Source organism: Haliotis rufescens, unplaced genomic scaffold, assembly GCF_023055435.1.
Source record: "Haliotis rufescens isolate VD_foot unplaced genomic scaffold, xgHalRufe1.0.p SCAF_119, whole genome shotgun sequence".
Lineage (NCBI taxonomy): Eukaryota > Metazoa > Mollusca > Gastropoda > Lepetellida > Haliotidae > Haliotis > Haliotis rufescens.
In genome coordinates, this window is record NW_025963801.1 from 118,961 (window position 1) to 138,231 (window position 19,271).

Here is a 19,271-nt window from a genome sequence, read left to right on the forward strand (position 1 = left end):
CAAAGTTTTTGTTTAATATTAATGTGAAATATATGTGTAAGATATCCTGAACTATTGTATGTGTTGATATATTTATAATTACTATAATATTTCGTAATTTATGTCATTGAAATCCGAATACGGCTGGATAAGACTTACACTGTCCTAATTATACACTTAAAAGAAACACAAAATTCCGTTAACTTTCATTATGACTAGCATGTAAAAGAAACCATAAGAATAGACACATGCAACATTTAAACACAATATGTAATAGTCAACATTAATTTGTCTTTACAATCAATTACAACAAAGACATTGATGACTTTTCATGTACAGTACAGACTCACAAAATGCCTTTGCATTGCACGCGTATATGTGACAGGACTATCAACATCAACGTTACACACCACACATATTTAAAGAAATAGTAAAAAAACACCAAAAAACATGATCGTAGGGATCATGTTGCATTCCATATCATACGTTAACAATACACGCATATATGCATATCATGGAATATGAAAATAAAACACAGAAACAAAATCCAGAAAGTAATGAGGTAAAAATCATCCGTCTCCTACCTTAAAGAGGAAAAAAAGTCTGCTGTGAAACAGGGACCGACAAAAATATCTTCATTTTTGGGGGGGGGGGTTTTCTACAAAGAAGAATTAATCAATCTACGTAATGGATCTATAGTTCAATTATTTCAGCTAATTATAACGGTTATATGGTGGCTTGCAACGTGTATGTGAAGTTCTAATTAAAACAATACAATAAAATATGCTTTGTTACTATCAAACAAGACACTTTCTCTATAATATGTGGCCTTTCATATCAGTTTACCTTGTATTTGAGGGTTCGAAACCCGCTGACGCTTAATTACTATTTTTTCATTTCCAGAAATCAACAACCTCCAATAACCCTTTCACACTGAAATTGTGAGATAAAGATATTAATACTTTTGTATTGCCCCTATAGTTTATGTGTATTATTTGTTGTCGTTTCCCCATGTCACTTTGTCCCTTTCCCGTTACCATGGACACAAAGACGTGGGGAGCATAACTATTTGAAGCGCACATAAAATATGTAACTAACTTGCAATTTCGGATATATTACGTTCTTCAGCGAACCAAACAGACTGGTGTATGAGATACATTTAGAGACTATGTTTACGCATCTTAATTATGTAAGTTTAATAACCTAAAATCTTAAAGCCTAATCAATTATAAAAATTATAAAACTGTTGTAAAATCTCATCTTACCATCAGGTTGTGAGATACCCTCCGTCCACCTCCCCCCTTACCGAGGCAAGGTAGTTAACTGACTGTAAAAGTCCAGTTTCCAAAATCTTCCCGAGGCATTGGGAGTTAGCTGACTGTAAAAGTCCCGTTTCTACCCGCGCAAAACTGGGCTGGAATTCCTGAGCTGGATCGTAGCGCCACCAGTGGCTATTACGAGTTATGTCCCTTTTTTGGTCCCTCCTACTGACCAATCAGATTCCACGTCTCATATCACTTGCATGTGCTTCGAAGAAACTGGCGGCGCCTAGTGAAGACGATCTGATCGATCGTCAACATCTGTACTTTAATAATACGGGTCTGACTTCGCGAAGTGCATCAAATCACGTGAGCACATTGATTAAAAACAAGAAAAGAATTTGAATACATATGTTGACGCTAAATTGACGGTACACATGCTTCGCGAATCCTGCAATCGACCGAAATCTGCACAGCAGTTTAGGAAACGGATCTTAACTTCGTTTCGCGATTTTGATTGGACTATACATATACTCGTTAGTCCAGCCAAAATATAATAATTTCCACAAGCATTCTAGTTTATCTCGGCAAGGGAGGAAACTGGACTTTTATAGGCAGTTAACTCCCTTGCCTCGGGAAGATGAGTTTCCTAGGGAAACTGGACTTTTATAGTCAGTTATCTCCATTGCCTCGGGAAGATTTCCACCTACTTGAATATGAATTAATAACCTGTTGTTTTGACAGTTTCAATAACTTGATGTGAGGTGAACTCATTGTCAACAGAGCTGAAACGTTCATGTCCAAGTTCATTGAACGTCTTGTGAGATCCTTTTACTTCGTAGAGCCCATCTATTGCTCCAGTTAAAAACCCGGTACGTTAACGCATCTTGTCTAAAACATGATAAACGTTTATAAATTCAGGCAATACTACCCATTTGTCTGACGGTAGGAGGCTGACACTCCATATCACCACTCATAGAACCTGTAGGAGAAAACTTGCGTAAACCTAAGAAATACCTCATGGTACGGTTTGAAACAGCGTTAACACTCGATGTATCATACGTACCCCAAATGCCTAAGAAATACCTCATGGTACGGTTTGAAACAGCATTAACACTCGATGTATCATACGTACCCCAAATACCTAAGAAATACCTCATGGTACGGTTTGAAACAGCATTAACACTCGATGTATCATACGTACCCCAAATACCTAAGAAATACCTCATGGTACGGTTTGAAACAGCATTAACACTCGATGTATCATACGTACCCCAAATACCTAAGAAATACCTCATGGTACGGTTTGAAACAGCATTAACACTCGATGTATCATACGTACCCCAAATGCCTAAGAAATACCTCATGGTACGGTTTGAAACAGCATTAACACTCGATGTATCATACGTACCCCAAATACCTAAGAAATACCTCATGGTACGGTTTGAAACAGCATTAACACTCGATGTATCATACGTACCCCAAATGCCTAAGAAATACCTCATGGTACGGTTTGAAACAGCATTAACACTCGATGTATCATACGTACCCCAAATGCCTAAGAAATACCTCATGGTACGGTTTGAAACAGCATTAACACTCGATGTATCATACGTACCCCAAATGCCTAAGAAATACCTCATGGTACGGTTTGAAACAGCATTAACACTCGATGTATCATACGTACCCCAAATACCTAAGAAATACCTCATGGTACGGTTTGAAACAGCATTAACACTCGATGTATCATACGTACCCCAAATGCCTAAGAAATACCTCATGGTACGGTTTGAAACAGCATTAACACTCGATGTATCATACGTACCCCAAATACCTAAGAAATACCTCATGGTACGGTTTGAAACAGCATTAACACTCGATGTATCATACGTACCCCAAATGCCTAAGAAATACCTCATGGTACGGTGTGAAACAGCATTAACACTCGATGTATCATACGTACCCAAAATACCTAAGAAATACCTCATGGTACGGTTTGAAACAGCGTTAACACTCGATGTATCATACGTACCCCAAATGCTGGAGTCGTAATCTAACACCGACCAGACCATAGAATCCCACAGCCTTGTTAACGTTTGATACGACATGTACCCTAAAAGTTTAGACTTTGCGATTAGTAACCTCAAAGCTCTGCTTGCCGAAATAGCAGCTGCTTTTGCCATGCGTGAATAGCCTAGGTGTTGCAATTGTCTAAAAGTTCAAAGAAATCTATACCAGATCTAAAAACTTCAGTTGTTCATGTAACAGGCGGTCCTCTAAAATCGATAATGTTGGACTTAGCTGCATTTACAGTCATTGCCAACACACCAACTTGTCAGACAGCCTAACATAAATTAAGGTTATTTTCAGATTCAGAAGAACATCATCTGCATAGGTGAGAATGCTAACCTTGCCATCATCAATTGGTACAACAAGTGACATTATATCAATAGCTTAAAGAAGGTCGTTGATTATTATGAATATTAAACATAAGAGGCGATAGCTCGATTATTTACAGACCGCCGTAATATATCTGGAATATTGCTGAGTGCGGCGTTAAACAACAAACAAACAAACAAATAATACAATACCTACTTGAAGACTTTGGTATAGACGAATGGTACACCACAGACCACAACATTCATCATTCATATCTTGCTGTATTTCATGGTTCTTTAAAGAACACTAAGACCTCGTTTAGCTTTTTCGAAGCATTCTCTGTGCCATTTGCCGATATGTCGGCAGCCATATTTGAGGTTTAGGAGGGGCGGTCGGGTAGCCTAGTGGTTAAAGCGTTCGCTCGTCAACCCGAAGACCCAGTTTCGATTCCCGACATGGGTACAATGTGTGAAGGCAATTTCTGGTGTCCACCGCCGTGTTATTCTCTGGCCTGGCTCGGTGTCTATATTGCAAGTTACCTCCCTTTGTTGGCAAAAGTCGCTGATCATGTGTTCATATCCCATCATTATACGTTAATCAATTCAGAGATGTAACTCTTAACTGCGAAATGCAGCGACCGTCTCCCTTATGGTATAAAATACTACTATTTCATAGAACGATATGATAAAGTTTGACGAAACTTTACAGAATAGCCACATTATGGTCCATAATATTGTTTATTTCACACTGTATATACATATATAAATGGGAGATCAATACAAACAAAGACAGGGAAACAAACAGGAGTTTTAAAGATAGGAAGGTAAACATGTAGCATTGTAATGAGAAAAAAACATCATACTGATTTCATAGATGCATTGGGAGATATTCGCTCACATTCGGTCAGTGACTCGTGCAAACTGAGCAGTCAATAACTTTTCAGCATTGTCACCCACGTGCACCAGGCATGCATTTTAATAGACATATAACTTTACAAATCTGTAATTGACTGCCAGTGGTAATATTACTCACTATTTTTCAAATTAAAGTACTGTAAAAGTATTTTGCGACTTCTGGTAAAAACGTAAAACGTCTCCCTTTGAACAAACTAGAAACAAGTGGGAAGTATAGGCATTGAGACATGTGTATTTCAACCTGTATAACACATGTACTAATATTCATTAGCTAGGCATAGCAAAGCAGTATAAATATAGAAACGGATTAATAAAATACATACTGTCTTAATCTACTATTGTAAAGAAACAACACATGTGTGCCAGGTTCATCTGATGGACAATATGAAAGTATGAAAGAAGACGTGGTTTCTACACTGCTAAATATTGAAATTGATCTGAATGTTACCGAATAGAAGATAATCTATATGATATGTGATAAAACCACAATTTATCCCCTGGATATTATGCAAACTAAACTGCCGGAAAAAGAAAAGCATATATTTGAAATTTGGTTTGACAAAAACCAAAAACAAATACAAACGATATCAAAACGTTACTAGGCTGAAAACAGTCGCCGAAAAACTGCAAATGATACCCGTTTCAAATACATCACCATCGAGTAACCATTTCTTGTTTGTTTCATTTTGGCCACCATCAAACATGGGTGTAAACTTTCTTTTGTCCGTCAGTTTAGTAACACAGACACATCCCCTCTGATTAAAAACGTAATGTTAAGGCATATTTGCATCTATTACACGAGGCGTTTCACAGACATAATTCCAATAAATAGTCGAAACCTATTGTCTTGAATACGGATGTGTCGAATTTCCTGTTGCACCGAACTCAAAGTCCTGTCCAGACAAATACATTCCAGAAGAAACTTATACTCCTAAGATGGTAAAAATGTCGAGTCGGATGTGTCGAACCACGGATACGCCGAACTATTTCTCTGGTCAAGGAATTCCAGACAAAGGTGTTCGACTTTGTGACGTCAATTTTGGTTAAATCCTTCAAAGTCAAGTCAAAATTAATTTAGTCCAAGAATCGTCATGAGCATACACGCAATACCATATTTTTAAAACGTACATATAGATCCATGTGGTTATGAAGAATATTGATAAATAGTTTTGATAAATACACTTTTGAGTACGAATATTTTGTTGAATATGACAGGTTTCGTGAGATGTCTTTGTTACACTGGGTATATCCTTGGCAAAGGCATAGCAGTTTGAGACACTTTTTTATTGAGCAAAAGTAAGTTTTATAGCATCTATAATGCATTACATCCTGATACGTACATATATATGCATTAATTGGTAACAAAAATAATTTTGTGGTAATCTTATATACATATATATTTGACAATAATAATAGGATTATCACAAAACATGACTGTACATTCAACTTTATACAATAAAGGATAAAGAAGGGAAACAGACAACAGCTAACTGCAAATCGTCTATCACAATAAATGCCAACGAAACAATAGTCTAACAAGTGAACAAAGCCAAGTGGTTTGTTTCCATATAAAATCTCAAACGTTTAAACAATAAAAGCGTATGTGCTTCAAATACACTACAATGCAAATATTGATGGTAATGAAGGACTTCAATGCAGAATAACTTCAAGGGTATGACGGCAGAGTGGTAACCTCCCTTTGACAGTGGTTCAATATGACGTAATCTTGAACATTGGGCAATGCAACGGTGAACAGATGTCTATATAAGCACCATACAGATTGTGTGTATTACTAAAGATGAAATATGACTAAAATTGATTTTTACTGATAGTTAATTAACAAATCATTGGAGTATGTGTGTTATTGTTTATTGTTCACACCTAATCCCACGACGGATGTACCAAACAAACCCACAATAACTTATTTTTGTATTTGTTTGTATTTTGTTTACCGACGCAATATTTCCGTTATTAGATGGTGACTTTTGAAATAACAAAATAAAATACCAGACCTCCATATATTCATTCCTTCTTTTCATAAAATATACTGCCGGCCAAAGAAAGTATACTCTTTACCCAAAACTTACAAACATTATCAAAACGTTACTAGCCTGGAAGCAATTGCAGAATGAACCACCATGATACCCGTATAAAATACATCACCATCGAGTAACCATTTCGACCATTTTAAGCCACCATTAACTGAGATGTATACTTTCGTTTGCCCGGAACTTTATATTTGTTGAAAAATTGAATGCAATTAATTCAGTATCGGCAAAAGCCGCGTAGAATATAAAGCATAAACTATTGAATTTTCCAAACATATACGTCTTCATTCAGTCCTGGAAATCTGGTGTTATTTGAGTTAGGTTGTCATGAAATATTGCTGTTATTATCATTGCGTAATTCTATAGCAGTAGTGTTATGTTTATCCTTTAAGTAACATTTGTAAACGCTATTTCTACTACGTTTTCTGTAATACGTGGTATTATTGTAATTCAGGTGGAATATTACACCTGTTTCAGCAGCAATTGTCATCAATATCAACCATCTTTAGAATGTCATCGGTTTGAACACATTCTAAGATTGACAAACAGGAGACCGAAACGATGACTATTCCAGCGAACTCTTCTTTCTAGATATTTAATACTACCTGATTACATTTTAACATCTAGATTTGTTATTGAAGAATGCTCAATTAAATTGTGTAAAAGTGATGCTTTGCACTGTCACATGGTTTTATTTGTAACTTGTGGATTAAACCAAAATTAATGAAGTAGCCATAAGCAAACTGAACTATTTTTGACTATCACTTGATGGTCATTATTCCTTTGCAAATCCTACTTTGCCAACTCGTTATGCTGGGAAACTTTCAACACAAAAAAAACAATGCCGGAATTCAGCCCCCCCCCCCCCCCCCCCCCCCCTTCAACAAAACCCAGACAATCAATTAAATTATCACTGTTGTATGATCTAATTTTGATTTCACGTCTCCAATTGTTTTTAGAAGTATGTTTCCCTTGCAATATCAATACCTTACGGCTTTGACTAAGAAATGTATACAGTCATATCTTGACCAATGTATCATGAGGTACATTGACAGTCAAACGACATCTGTTTCTCCGCACCTTATGACACGACAATCGTCTCAGTGTCCCTTTGGACCATCTTGCGCAATGCTTTTCTCCCCTCTGTTGGCCTGTTCTCCACCTGATGCCATTTGCCAAACCACTGTTTCTACTTTAGTCCTCTTCAGCTATCCATTCATATTTGATCATCCAGTGAGTAAATGTCACGGGATTTTATTTCCTTAGATAGTGCCACATGGCCACAGGTTTTCGTAGGGATGTCATCATTTGATTCCAGTGGGATAATTCCGTTCCTGAAGTGTTTGCTCCCACGATCACGTGGCCTAATGATGGCGTTCGATTGTCGGGGAGAAACTCAGCAACTGTTATTCGGAGCTGGACAGTCTGGAAGCAAACAAGCTTTACATTACATGTGCGTGCCATGTTTAACAACTATTTTCACATCCATCGAGTGAGAGAATTAACTATATCTCAAAGACTATCATACGACTCTTGCTCAAACGTTGTTTGGTCAAGGTTACGACATTCAAGGCCTTGGTAAAGCTTTCGAAACGTAACATTGGTAGACATGGAGAGGACATTTCCAAGTTAGACGAATCAACAATGATGTCCGATGCAAGTCCCTATTTTAACATTACCATATGTTTCCATGTTTTTTTACTTGCCTTTGCATGTGTTTGTGGGGGTGCCACCGGAGGGACATGGTACGTTCACCTTTTCGCGAACACCTGGTTACACCAGTTACATAACAACGTGTCACCTTGATGCGCGAGGTAAGATTTGTTTGTTTGTTCTTTAATGAAGCACTCAGCAATATTCCAGCCACATGACGGCGGTCTGTAAATCATCTAGGCTGGACCAGACAATACCATGAGTTATATCGAAACAAATAAATTGTCGAAGACAATACTTGAAAACAATACTTATGCTTCAGACTGTTGACAAGACACAAATTGTCTGCTACAAAAAATAAATAAAAAATACATTGTTGCAAGGTGATTTTTTTGTTTTGAAAATAAGTCATTTTGGGCCCCACCACCATCACCAATATCAAATGGCAGAAGGAATGCAGATTTTCAATTGCTGTTTGTGAAACCTACGCGCACGGGTATGGTGCTCAGAAACCTAGAAGGGGCGGTCGGGTAGCCTAGTGGTTAAAGCGTTCGCTCGTCACGCTGAAGACCCGGGTTCGATTCCCGACATGGGTACAATGTGTGAAGCCCATTTTTGGTGTCCCCCGCCGTGATATTGCTGGAATATTGCTAAAAGCGGCGTAAAACCATACTCACTCACTCAGTCAGAAACCTAGAAACATATTCGGCGAATCTAGGATACGAAAGCACTCTGATAGTTTTCTGGCACGGCAAAAGGGAAAAAAGTCTACATGCATGTAGCTAATTGCGGTGTTATTGTTTTGTTTGAAATGTGTTCCAGAATATGAAGATGTTTCTCTTTTAGACCATCCTGGTTAGCCACTATATAAATGGGCCTTAGGTTGCCTTGTGTTTGACGTATTCTTATGTCGTTGTGTTCGAATGCCAACATGGATCACCCATGAAGACTATTCGTGGTGTCTCTACCATATTATAGTCTGATTGTTTACTAAAATAAACATACAATACTAATTATTAATTCACTTGAACAATTATGCAGTTAAAAAGATAGATTCAAGCTTTAAATTATCACAATAACACCACGATCATTTTAGTCGCTGTCTCAAAACCAAATGAAACAGACAGTGTAACGATATTCATGCGATGTCAATGCATAAAAAAATCGAAGCTTCAAAATAATATAATTATATAAAAAAAATTATTTTCAAAGATCCGATAACGGAAAGAACATAAACGCTGTCCATAGATTTTATTGTGGCAAAGTACTTTTCGTTGCTGTGAAAATCATTTAATAAAATTGTCGTTAAGAGGCTGGTAAGCTTGGTATTTAAAAAACAAGATAGGGTTAGGGTTAGAAGTGTGTGTTTGAATGAGAAGACAGATACTGACCGGTAAAGCAGTGGAAGGTACTGAGAAAATCATGGCCTCGTTGAATATAGGGTTTTTCTCTCCTCGTTTCACAGTCGTCTTCTTCTTGGAGATCTTCTTGCCATTCTGCATCAGATATACCTTCACGAAAGGATCTGAAATACGAAATTATAAGTGAAATAGTTTTATATTGGTATTCTGGTTTTGATTTGGTTTGATTTGGTTTGTTGTTTAACGCCGCACTCAGCAATATTCCAGCTATATGACGGCGGTCTGTAAAAAATCAAGTCTGGACCAGACAATCCAGTGATTGATATGAGCATCGATCCACGCAATTTGGATTGATGACATGCATCAACCAAGTTAGCGAGCCTGACCACCCGATCCCGTTAGTCGCCTTTTACGACAAGCATAGTCGCCTTTTACGGCAAGCATGGGTTGCTGAAGACCTATTCTACCCCGGATCTTCACGGGTCTTCAGGTTGAGATCTTAGTTTAAATAGGTTAAAGGCTGTTGTTTAGTGGTCAAAGTGTCATTTAGCAACCACATAAGAAAGACACAAAAGGAATTGAATCCATTCCTTAAAACGATCATAACTCAACGATTCCCCTCAGTCCTATATTGGAACGTGGATTTACCATAGATCGTATTATGCATCGGCGCCCTGATTTCATAGTGTAGTTCATGTTCCACTGACATAGTATAGATATAGCAATGCTTGATACATGCTATCATTATATCAGACCAAATGGGCAAAAGTAATTACATAATTGTTTATATGAAGAACTTCCAGACGTTTTTTCGTCCATGTTAATCATTATTTGGCGAGAGTCATTAGGGAATATCAGGGCTATAACGTTATATGTGGGACTAGGAGACAGGTATAAATCTTGGTCTTATGTCGAGAACGCAGACAGCATGTAATAACGCACACAATGTCCCCATTGTGCTCACATCATATACCCTGACCATACCAACAGCCGACTGGGAGCAGGAGTGGCCCAGTCGTCTAAGACGTCGCGATTCGCTGTGCAGAGTAGTGTCCCTTGGGCACGCTGGAAACCTATGATTATGAGTTCGAATCCCGGTTCGCCCCCAATTATGTTTCTTGGTTTGTCAGCACCATACCCGTGCTCGTGGGTTTCACCGAAGTGGTAAACGTCTGAGACCTACATCACTTCGGGCTTTCCTCCCACATGAAGCTGACACGCCGAGATATGACTGGAATACTGTTAAAAGCGGCGTTAAACCCAACTCACTCACACTCACCAACAGCCGACATCTTAGACTGAGGAAGGAAACGCATAGCTATGTTACAGAATATAGTTTACATATGTCCAAATATGTTCATTAAAGATAATGTTTACATAACACAAACCAATCAAAAGACATTTTAATATCCGCATCTGATGCATTTGCTTCATTGTGAAACCGTACATGGGTCACTAGTATTAGAATGCTAATGCCATACTCATGCCTTCCTATATCACCGTTCCCTCCTCTGTCTATCTGTACGTGTAGGTCAGTAAAGAGGGCCTATACTACGAAAGGGACTTTGTGCCAAAAGCTGATTGAAAAAACATTATTACATGGGATTCGAACCCCGGAAATCTTCACTTTTCACTTCGTATGAATACTATTTTAAAAAGCTATAAAGACCTAAATTCTAAAATAACATTCGTCATGATATTAATATCTTATCTAATATTTATGCGTCTTTGATTTAATTGATTCGTATCATCATTATGCAAACATGGCGCAGTTATTCATCATTGATGCATGAGGTCATCATTGCGTCATATCATTCCAGAATGACGTCATACATGTATTACAGTTGAGAAATTAGAAAGAAATTGTTACGGAAAATTAGAGATATCTTTTTGTATTAACAACTTCAATAAGCAATTTATGTATTTTCAGATTTGATGGCACAAGTCATTAGTAACTGAATATACTTACAATATATTTGTACAGAAGACTTTGTAAAAGAAAGAATGACATGAATGGGCAGGTTACTGTTGGATCACTTGACCTTGACGTATGCTACAAGTTCAGGTTTCATGGGGGCGGTCGGGTAGCCTAGTGGTTAAAGCGTTCGCTCGTCACGCTGAAGACCCGGGTTCGAATCCCGACATGGGTACAATGTGTGAATCCCATTTCTGGTGTCCCCCGCCGTGATAATGCTGGAATATTGCTAAAAGCGGCGTAAAACCAAACTCACTCACTCACTCAGTCAGGTTTCAAGCGACCATTGGCCACGTTGCACAAGAGTTCTTTGCTTTAACAGAGGCTCTCGATAGTCGTGGCGCTAAGATGGCTTTGTGCAACGGGGCCCATCACTGTACAGTGTACAGTTTGGCGTGCTCGTGCTTCCCATCAAGAGGTCAAGTTGTCTCACCTCCGCTGTCCTTGTGCTCTCTCCACTTGAGGTTCCTGGCCTTCACGATGACAATGGTCAGCCGCTCGGCGGTTGGCAGGTAGCTCAGCGAGAACAGGATGTCACCGTACTCAGTTGGTTTCTAGTGGAACATGTTCATTGTAAGATTTCTCTTGTAGTTACATTGCAGATTTCTTATCCAAAACCATGGGGTCGAGATTTTAGGATAAAATATAATACTTATTCTTCAAGTGATATCCATATACTGCCAGATCATATTATCATCGAAATCTTTACTTGTGTCATTGTTAAAACAGCTGTTGTTTATTTTGGTTCTATTAGCCCCTCACTTGTACCTTTATATTCAAATAAAGTACTGACCCTCCTCCCAAATCTTTTACATATCTGACAGAACATATACTAGTCAACGTTTGATAGGGATAGCTTGACATATCATTCTATATTAATATACACTTGACATATTATGTGAATCAGTTTTGTGTAACACGGAAAGGAAACAATATCCCTATCAAAATAGGAGTGGTATATTTTCATCTGTACTTTTGGTTTATCATTAAAACAGCTTTTTGTTGCCTCCTTTAGCAAACGCCGCTGGTATCACATGTACGTGTATCATGTGTATCATAAAGTATAGTTTTCAAAATTAGTTAAAGAACACTCGATTCGTTCATACTACTATATAAGAATCGAGTGTTCTTTAACTTATTTTGAGCAGTATATATCTAATCAAATAAGGGACAATATCATAGTTCAATTATATTATGATAAATACCCTGGACTCTTCGCTGCTACAGATTTGTTTTGAACCAAACATATTCTCATGAGCATGGGAAATTCTGTGCTAAGTTAGAGATTGGAACAATGTCTCCTGATGAAGGAGTAAGTATATACTCCGAAACGTTGTGTTCCTCATATTTAAAGAAGTTGACATCCATAAATTATCTTCCTTATGGAACAATGGAGTTGTGACGTCACTTCTGAAAGGGATCTATGGTGATGAATGAGTCCATAACGTGGCCTCTTGTTTCATTACATGTAATTTATATGTAGACGTGATACCAGTGTAATACCCTAAAATTGAGCACGACAATAGACAATGATCAACAGATTCTTTCCCGATGGCCCTCTTCCACTTGTAGCATCGACTCAATTCAGAACTAAATATTAGAAAAAGTAAAAACTCAATAATGACCTTATCAATGGGATAAACAGAACATGAATATCATCAGAAGCGGTATTTGCTAACCTCTTCAGCAATATCTCTGAGATTGAGCCACATCTTGATGGGCATATTGAGGTCGACGTCCCCGACTCGGATATCTGCCTCTCCTATCACCTTCTGACGGGCATATTTGTCCACTGCATACACCTGGAACTGTAGCATCCTTCTGTCCAGATGTTCCGATTCTATGGTGAACAGATAGCGCTCCTTGTACACGGGGTCTGTAGAGTGTTTAATGGTCTGGAACAGATAGAACAGATGTCCACACACAGTGTGACTCGACATACAAAATGCATAAGATATTGTGTTCATATGCATTATCGATTGTGTAAATGAACCATCAGAAGTAAATTCATACTATTTGTTACTTGTTTCAGTTGTAAATATAAATTGTCAGTGCAAGTAAATAACAAGCCTATATGTTCTGCCGAAAGATACCGCTTGGCGTAAAGGGCAAATAGCTGTTAAAAGAATATAAATGGGCCACAGAAGAACAGTGATGAAACAAGGTGTTCGCGAAAAGGGTAAGCATGTCCTGCCCTACCGGCAGCATCCGCCATTCATACAATTTTCATGGTAAATCCATTTTCCAATAAACCGGAACTGGATACGACATCGTATGAGTGCTATAACAATATTACAGAGTCACTCATCAATTACTCACTGCAAAAATAGTGTTAAACACCAATGCTATGCAGGATGGCTTCGGTATGTTGGTTTACGCCGCAATTAGCAATATTCCAGACATATAACAGCGGCCTTTTCATAATGAAACCAGTGGTTGATATTATGAGCAACGTCCAGTGCAGTCAACCACGTCACAGAGCTTGTCCACCCAGTCGCATTCAGTAGCCTCTAACGACCCGGGGCCAGGGGGTAGCCTAGTGGTTAAAGCGTTCGCTCGTCACGCCGAATACCCGGTTTCGATTTCCCGCATGTGTGAAGTCCATGTCTGGTGGGCCCCGCTGTAATATTGCTGGAATATTGCTAAAATCGGCGTACAACTTTACTCACTCACTCACTTTACTCACTTACGACCATCATAGATGTTGTAGGCGACCTAAATGTGCGTTTCCCGATCCCAACGGGGAAGGTGAGGTGAGGTGAGGTGAGGTATAGCGATGTGCATGCACGTGTGTGTGTGTGTGTGTGTGTGTGTGGCTGCTTGTACTAGTCCGGACTGATGCCGACACTCAGACACAGTATACTGACTCCGAGCCGACCAGTCCTTGTTTTAGCCACTTAATGCCGAGCGCCAGACAGGGTAACAACAAGTACCATCTTTTAACGTATTTTGGTATGACGCGGCCGGGGATTGAACCCCGGACCTTCCGCTCTCCGGGCGGACGCTCTGCCACTAGACCACGGAGTCGGTCCCAACGGGGAAGGCATTCTGGCGGACCAGATTACTTGTTTTTGAGAACCTAATCAGGCTGTTTCACAAGATACACAATGAGATGGCGATTATGGTGTGGAGCGTTTAGCAGCATTGATTTTGAAATCCCTATCTCCAACATATGTGGGAAGAAAACCGATCAGTAAACATGATGAAGAAATTTTGTAAAAATTCCTCAGAATACCATAACACCAGACTCCTTCAAATTGGACACGAAAATCCGCGCCTTATGACACTAACTTACAGAATGACTGCTATTATTATTCAATACGGAACCATGTATTCAAATCACACCGACGGCGCGAGTTTCAATCAGCTTAACCGACAGTCGAGCTTGCCTGGTTCGTATCACAACCAAACAAGGCGTCTATCGTCGTGTCCATCGCGCGTTTATTGATTACTACACATTTCTTTCCACTGGCAATTGGGTCTGTTTTAGAGCGGTAACTCTTCAGATATTGAAGGAAATAAAGAACATATTGATTTATGCTCTGTTAACGGGTATTGCAGTCTCGTCGTGTCAGAATAAAATGTTTAGAAATACTTTTGCATCTTTGATGATGCCGTTTATTGTTCATTGTTTATTGTTATTGACATTTCACGATTTGTATTTCCATAATAACAAAGCGACGAAAATAGGAAGCTCGAGCGTATTATACGCAATACCTTATTGTACTTGATTATTCAGGAGAAATGCGTCATGGCTGTTAGTGTTATGTGGCGCTTATCATTCGGTGATTCATTGTATTGATAGCGAACACACAATCGTGTTTTGACCGATCATACACAGATGATGCAAGACACGCTTAACTTGGTGACCATTGATATATTGTTACATCTTTAGAGGTTCGGGACAATTTTTCAAAAATGAAAGCAAACGCATCCGAGAAAACAATATGTGATATGGTGGACCTCAATAACATCTTTGTGAAATTTCGGTAGGCAAGAAGTAAACATCCCCATGGGCACCAATTGTGTCCCCTACTTTCTCATGTGTTTCGTTATGCATATGGATCTGAATTGATGCTAGAATTGGTAAAATCAAAAATGGGACTTTGGCCAAGACGTTTAACGTCAGGTTCAGTTATGAATGATCAGATATTATTCAAAAATGGTCAAATTAGCAATTCCCTTTTACTGATTTACCCGTTTATTTTGTCATATGTTCATGTTTTTTTCAGGTTACGAATTGACTTGCCCCTGCATGTGTTTGTGCCAGCGGCGGGCAGGATACGCTAACCTTCTCGCGAACACCTAGTGTCTCCACTATTCGATAGTGATTCATAAACACGTGCTTGTGATATAGTCGGATTCGTAAATGGACTTTTTGTAGAACTGTCTTAGAATTATTGAAAAACGTATGTGTTGTTATTGAAATGTACTTCTTGTGAATATTATTAACTGAAACCGACAAAACTCACTTCTTGACCAAAACAACACAATTTGAAAATAATGGCTTCTTGTAGCGAATCTGGAAACATACAAACGGGACAATTATGAAGACCAGCCAGTCGCTTTGATTCCCGATCACATGAGATTGATGGTTTTATTTTGTTGTTAGGTTTAACGTGGAAGCTATTAAGGAACAGTTTCTCTGCCATTTAAATTCCTGGTGAAAATACTCGACCATTTGCCTTCTTCTACGTAGAAAATGTAAAAAACTACTCAAAAGAAGTTAATTGACACCCGCTTTTTTCATATAACAGATTAACCATAGTCATATGAAAAGATCGGGTGTTCTTTGTCTTCTTTTGAGTAATATATTTCTTTGTGTATCCATGCGATCTCGCTTCAGAATAAATATAAGATAATTCCGACTCATCTCGAGAACACTTTTCCCTCGGGAAATAGACATTCATACATGCATGTTTGTTTTACATAAAGTTTATTGATGATGCTGTGGGTTAGAATATTTATACTCGCCTAGAACAATCTTTGAGGCATTATGTAGCAACTGTTGTCTCTGAGCTGAACGTTATACCAACATATCCCACATATGAAGTTGAGTTTGTCTTCCGAAAACAGTACTCAGTTATATCAGGTGTGTCAGCTTTAAGTAGGGCGTACGTCCAACGACAAGAATATCGTTGACATACACCATATTGACTGCATTGGTGATGACAAACTAATGGTCATAATTAAGCGATTCTGGGAATTGAAATCACAAGCGGGCCTGTTCACGGATAATGATTGTTTGTTTGGGGTTTTTTGTTTAACGCCTCACTCAGCAATATTCCGGCTAAATGACATCGGTCTATAAATAATCAGGTCTGGATCAGATAATCCAGTTAACATTATAAGCATCTATCCACGCAAGTAGGATACGATGACATGCATCAACCAAATCAGCGAGCCTGACCACCGGATCCCGTTGGTCGCCTCTTACGGCAAACATAGTCCTTTTACGGCAAGCATGGGTTGCTGAAGACCTATTCCCACCCGGATCTTCACGGGTATGACGTGGGAGGGTAGCTCACAGTGATGCCGGTGAGAGGTGTTTTCCGCTTTGATGATATACACACCCACCTGGCGCTGACAAGCCAAGTATCATAATCAGGGCGACTCGGGCTTCGAACGCATGAAGTTTAGAACCCCTGACATTTCATTTAATGTACATTTGGAATCGTCGGGACTATGTTATATTTGACCTTCATGTGAGTGATTTCAAGTTTTTTCGGAAAACGAGTCGACAGTGGGGTTCGAACCCACATCGTATAATACGTATGATAGTTGATCTCTCGACTGCGGTGACACGTGACAAAACGTTGTGAAAAGAAACTCCGTAAAAGCTTAGAAAATAGTATGACTGATGCCACCGGTGGGGCGGGATACACACACCTTGTCGAGCACACCTGGTATCATAACTATTTGATAGGGATTCATAAACACATGCTCATGATACAACCGGAATCGTAAATCGACAAATCACCTCAGCAAAGATTTCTTGTGGTGGATTTGTAAAGGGTTTAGTCCAAATTAAGGTAATAAGATGACCCTTTGATGACAAAGAAAACAGAAGAATTATAAATGACTTGCTCAAGGTTCTATTTTCTTGTTAACCATGTCAGCATTTACTGAAAACGTACTACCGATTGATAAAATAATGTTTTGGACTCTGTTAAATATTATTGCACAGTTCATCCCACGACGGCTGTTGAAGCACGCGCACCATGATCAACACACCAACACATCTCTCTCGTGCTACAAAGAGCTCTGGTTTTACTATGCTCCACAATGAAAGTTAAGTCAAAAGTAAGCATGCATTTGAAGTTTGAGAGCAAGTAGGGACGTGTTTTATGTCAGAGAGCGCACGAGTAACTGTGGACAAGAATCACGTCCAAGGGCTCTGCGGTTCTTCTTCATGAACCGACTGTTACTAGTCTCCTTAACATAACACTACTTGGCGTCAAGAAATGGCTTAATAACCTTACAGGCCCCGTGGCTAGACATACCTTTGTCTGGAACTTTGCCCCGGAGTCAGGAAGCAACACTCCACGGATGTAGGTGTCCAGAGTCCCAGAGTACTGGTTGGCAGCCAGATCCCGACATTGGATGATGCTGATAATCAGCTCCGAGACTTCTCTTTAGAAAAGAAAACGATCAGGTTATTTGTTGGAAAGTTTATAAAGATGGGTTTTTTTTGTCATCGCGCTGGTAATAGAAAACATTTTAATCGAGCTTTTCCCCGAAAAATCTATAAGTTTGTTTTTAATGTACAAAATCAAATTTTCCGAATGTTTTTAAATATTAGTACGATGGAATACACGGATGGGATGTCTGAAGGTTTTTCTCGATTGTGTCATTCGAGCGTTGAGAAATAACTGTAAAGCAATTGAGAAACTTTTTGAAAAACGTGCGTCAATGGGAATTGAATCTGGAAAAATCGAGAATTACCTAGGGCGTATGAACAAGTGTTGTTGAAGGGAGAACAAGTTTGATATCTTGCAGATACATTATCGAACATTGTGGAAAAGGTGTTAGTCGATAAACACGATTTCTCAGCTACGTGGACGTGAATTTGATTTTTTGATCTGTTGCAACTGCCATTCCTTGTCATCAAATACTGAATAAAATGACGTTTTTTTAAAATGGAGAAATGATATTACTATACGGATCTGTGAGTATTTTGCCTTTAAGAAACCGATTCTCTTTTGGATTCCTCGGAGAATTACATAGTGTTCCATGATTCTTGGTGTGGGACATGTGGTCTGCTTTAAGGTGAGGTGAGGTGAAATTGGGCTTAACGTCGCGTCCAAGATTATTGCACTTATATAGCAACGTGCATGCACGTGTGTGTGTGTGTGGCTGCTTGTACTAGTCCGGACTGATGCCGATTTATAGTGCCAGCTCACTGAGATATCATGCCGCAGTTTAACATGAATATCCCACTCAGACACAGTGTACTGACTCCGAGTCGACCAGTCCTTGTTTTAGCCCCTTAATACCGAGCGCCAGACAGGGTAACAATAAGTACCATCTTTTAACGTCTTTTGGTATGACGCGGCCGGGGATTGAACCCCGGACCTTCCGCTCTCCGGGCGGACGCTCTACCACTAGACCACGGAGGCGGACTGAAAATAATATGAAAGGATCCTTGAGAATCAGTGATGCCGTCAGGTATTCGCGAAAGAGTAAGCACATCCTGCTGTACC

At 39.1% G+C, this 19,271-nt stretch overlaps 1 protein-coding gene across 1 annotated transcript in view; it reads right to left on the minus strand.

Moving 5' to 3' along the window:
- Window positions 1-7,458: 7,458 nt before the first annotated feature.
- The window catches only part of LOC124119974 (synaptotagmin-12-like), a 41,108-nt gene continuing 29,295 nt past the window's right edge, over window positions 7,459-19,271 (minus strand). The window contains exons 5-9 of the mRNA XM_046482686.2: window positions 18,072-18,201; window positions 13,248-13,463; window positions 12,002-12,122; window positions 9,624-9,757; window positions 7,459-8,004 (exon numbers count right to left, since the gene is read on the minus strand). Coding sequence (XP_046338642.1) covers window positions 7,834-8,004; window positions 9,624-9,757; window positions 12,002-12,122; window positions 13,248-13,463; window positions 18,072-18,201 — 772 coding nt within the window. The 3' untranslated portion in view covers window positions 7,459-7,833. The remainder of the gene's footprint in view (window positions 8,005-9,623; window positions 9,758-12,001; window positions 12,123-13,247; window positions 13,464-18,071; window positions 18,202-19,271) is intronic.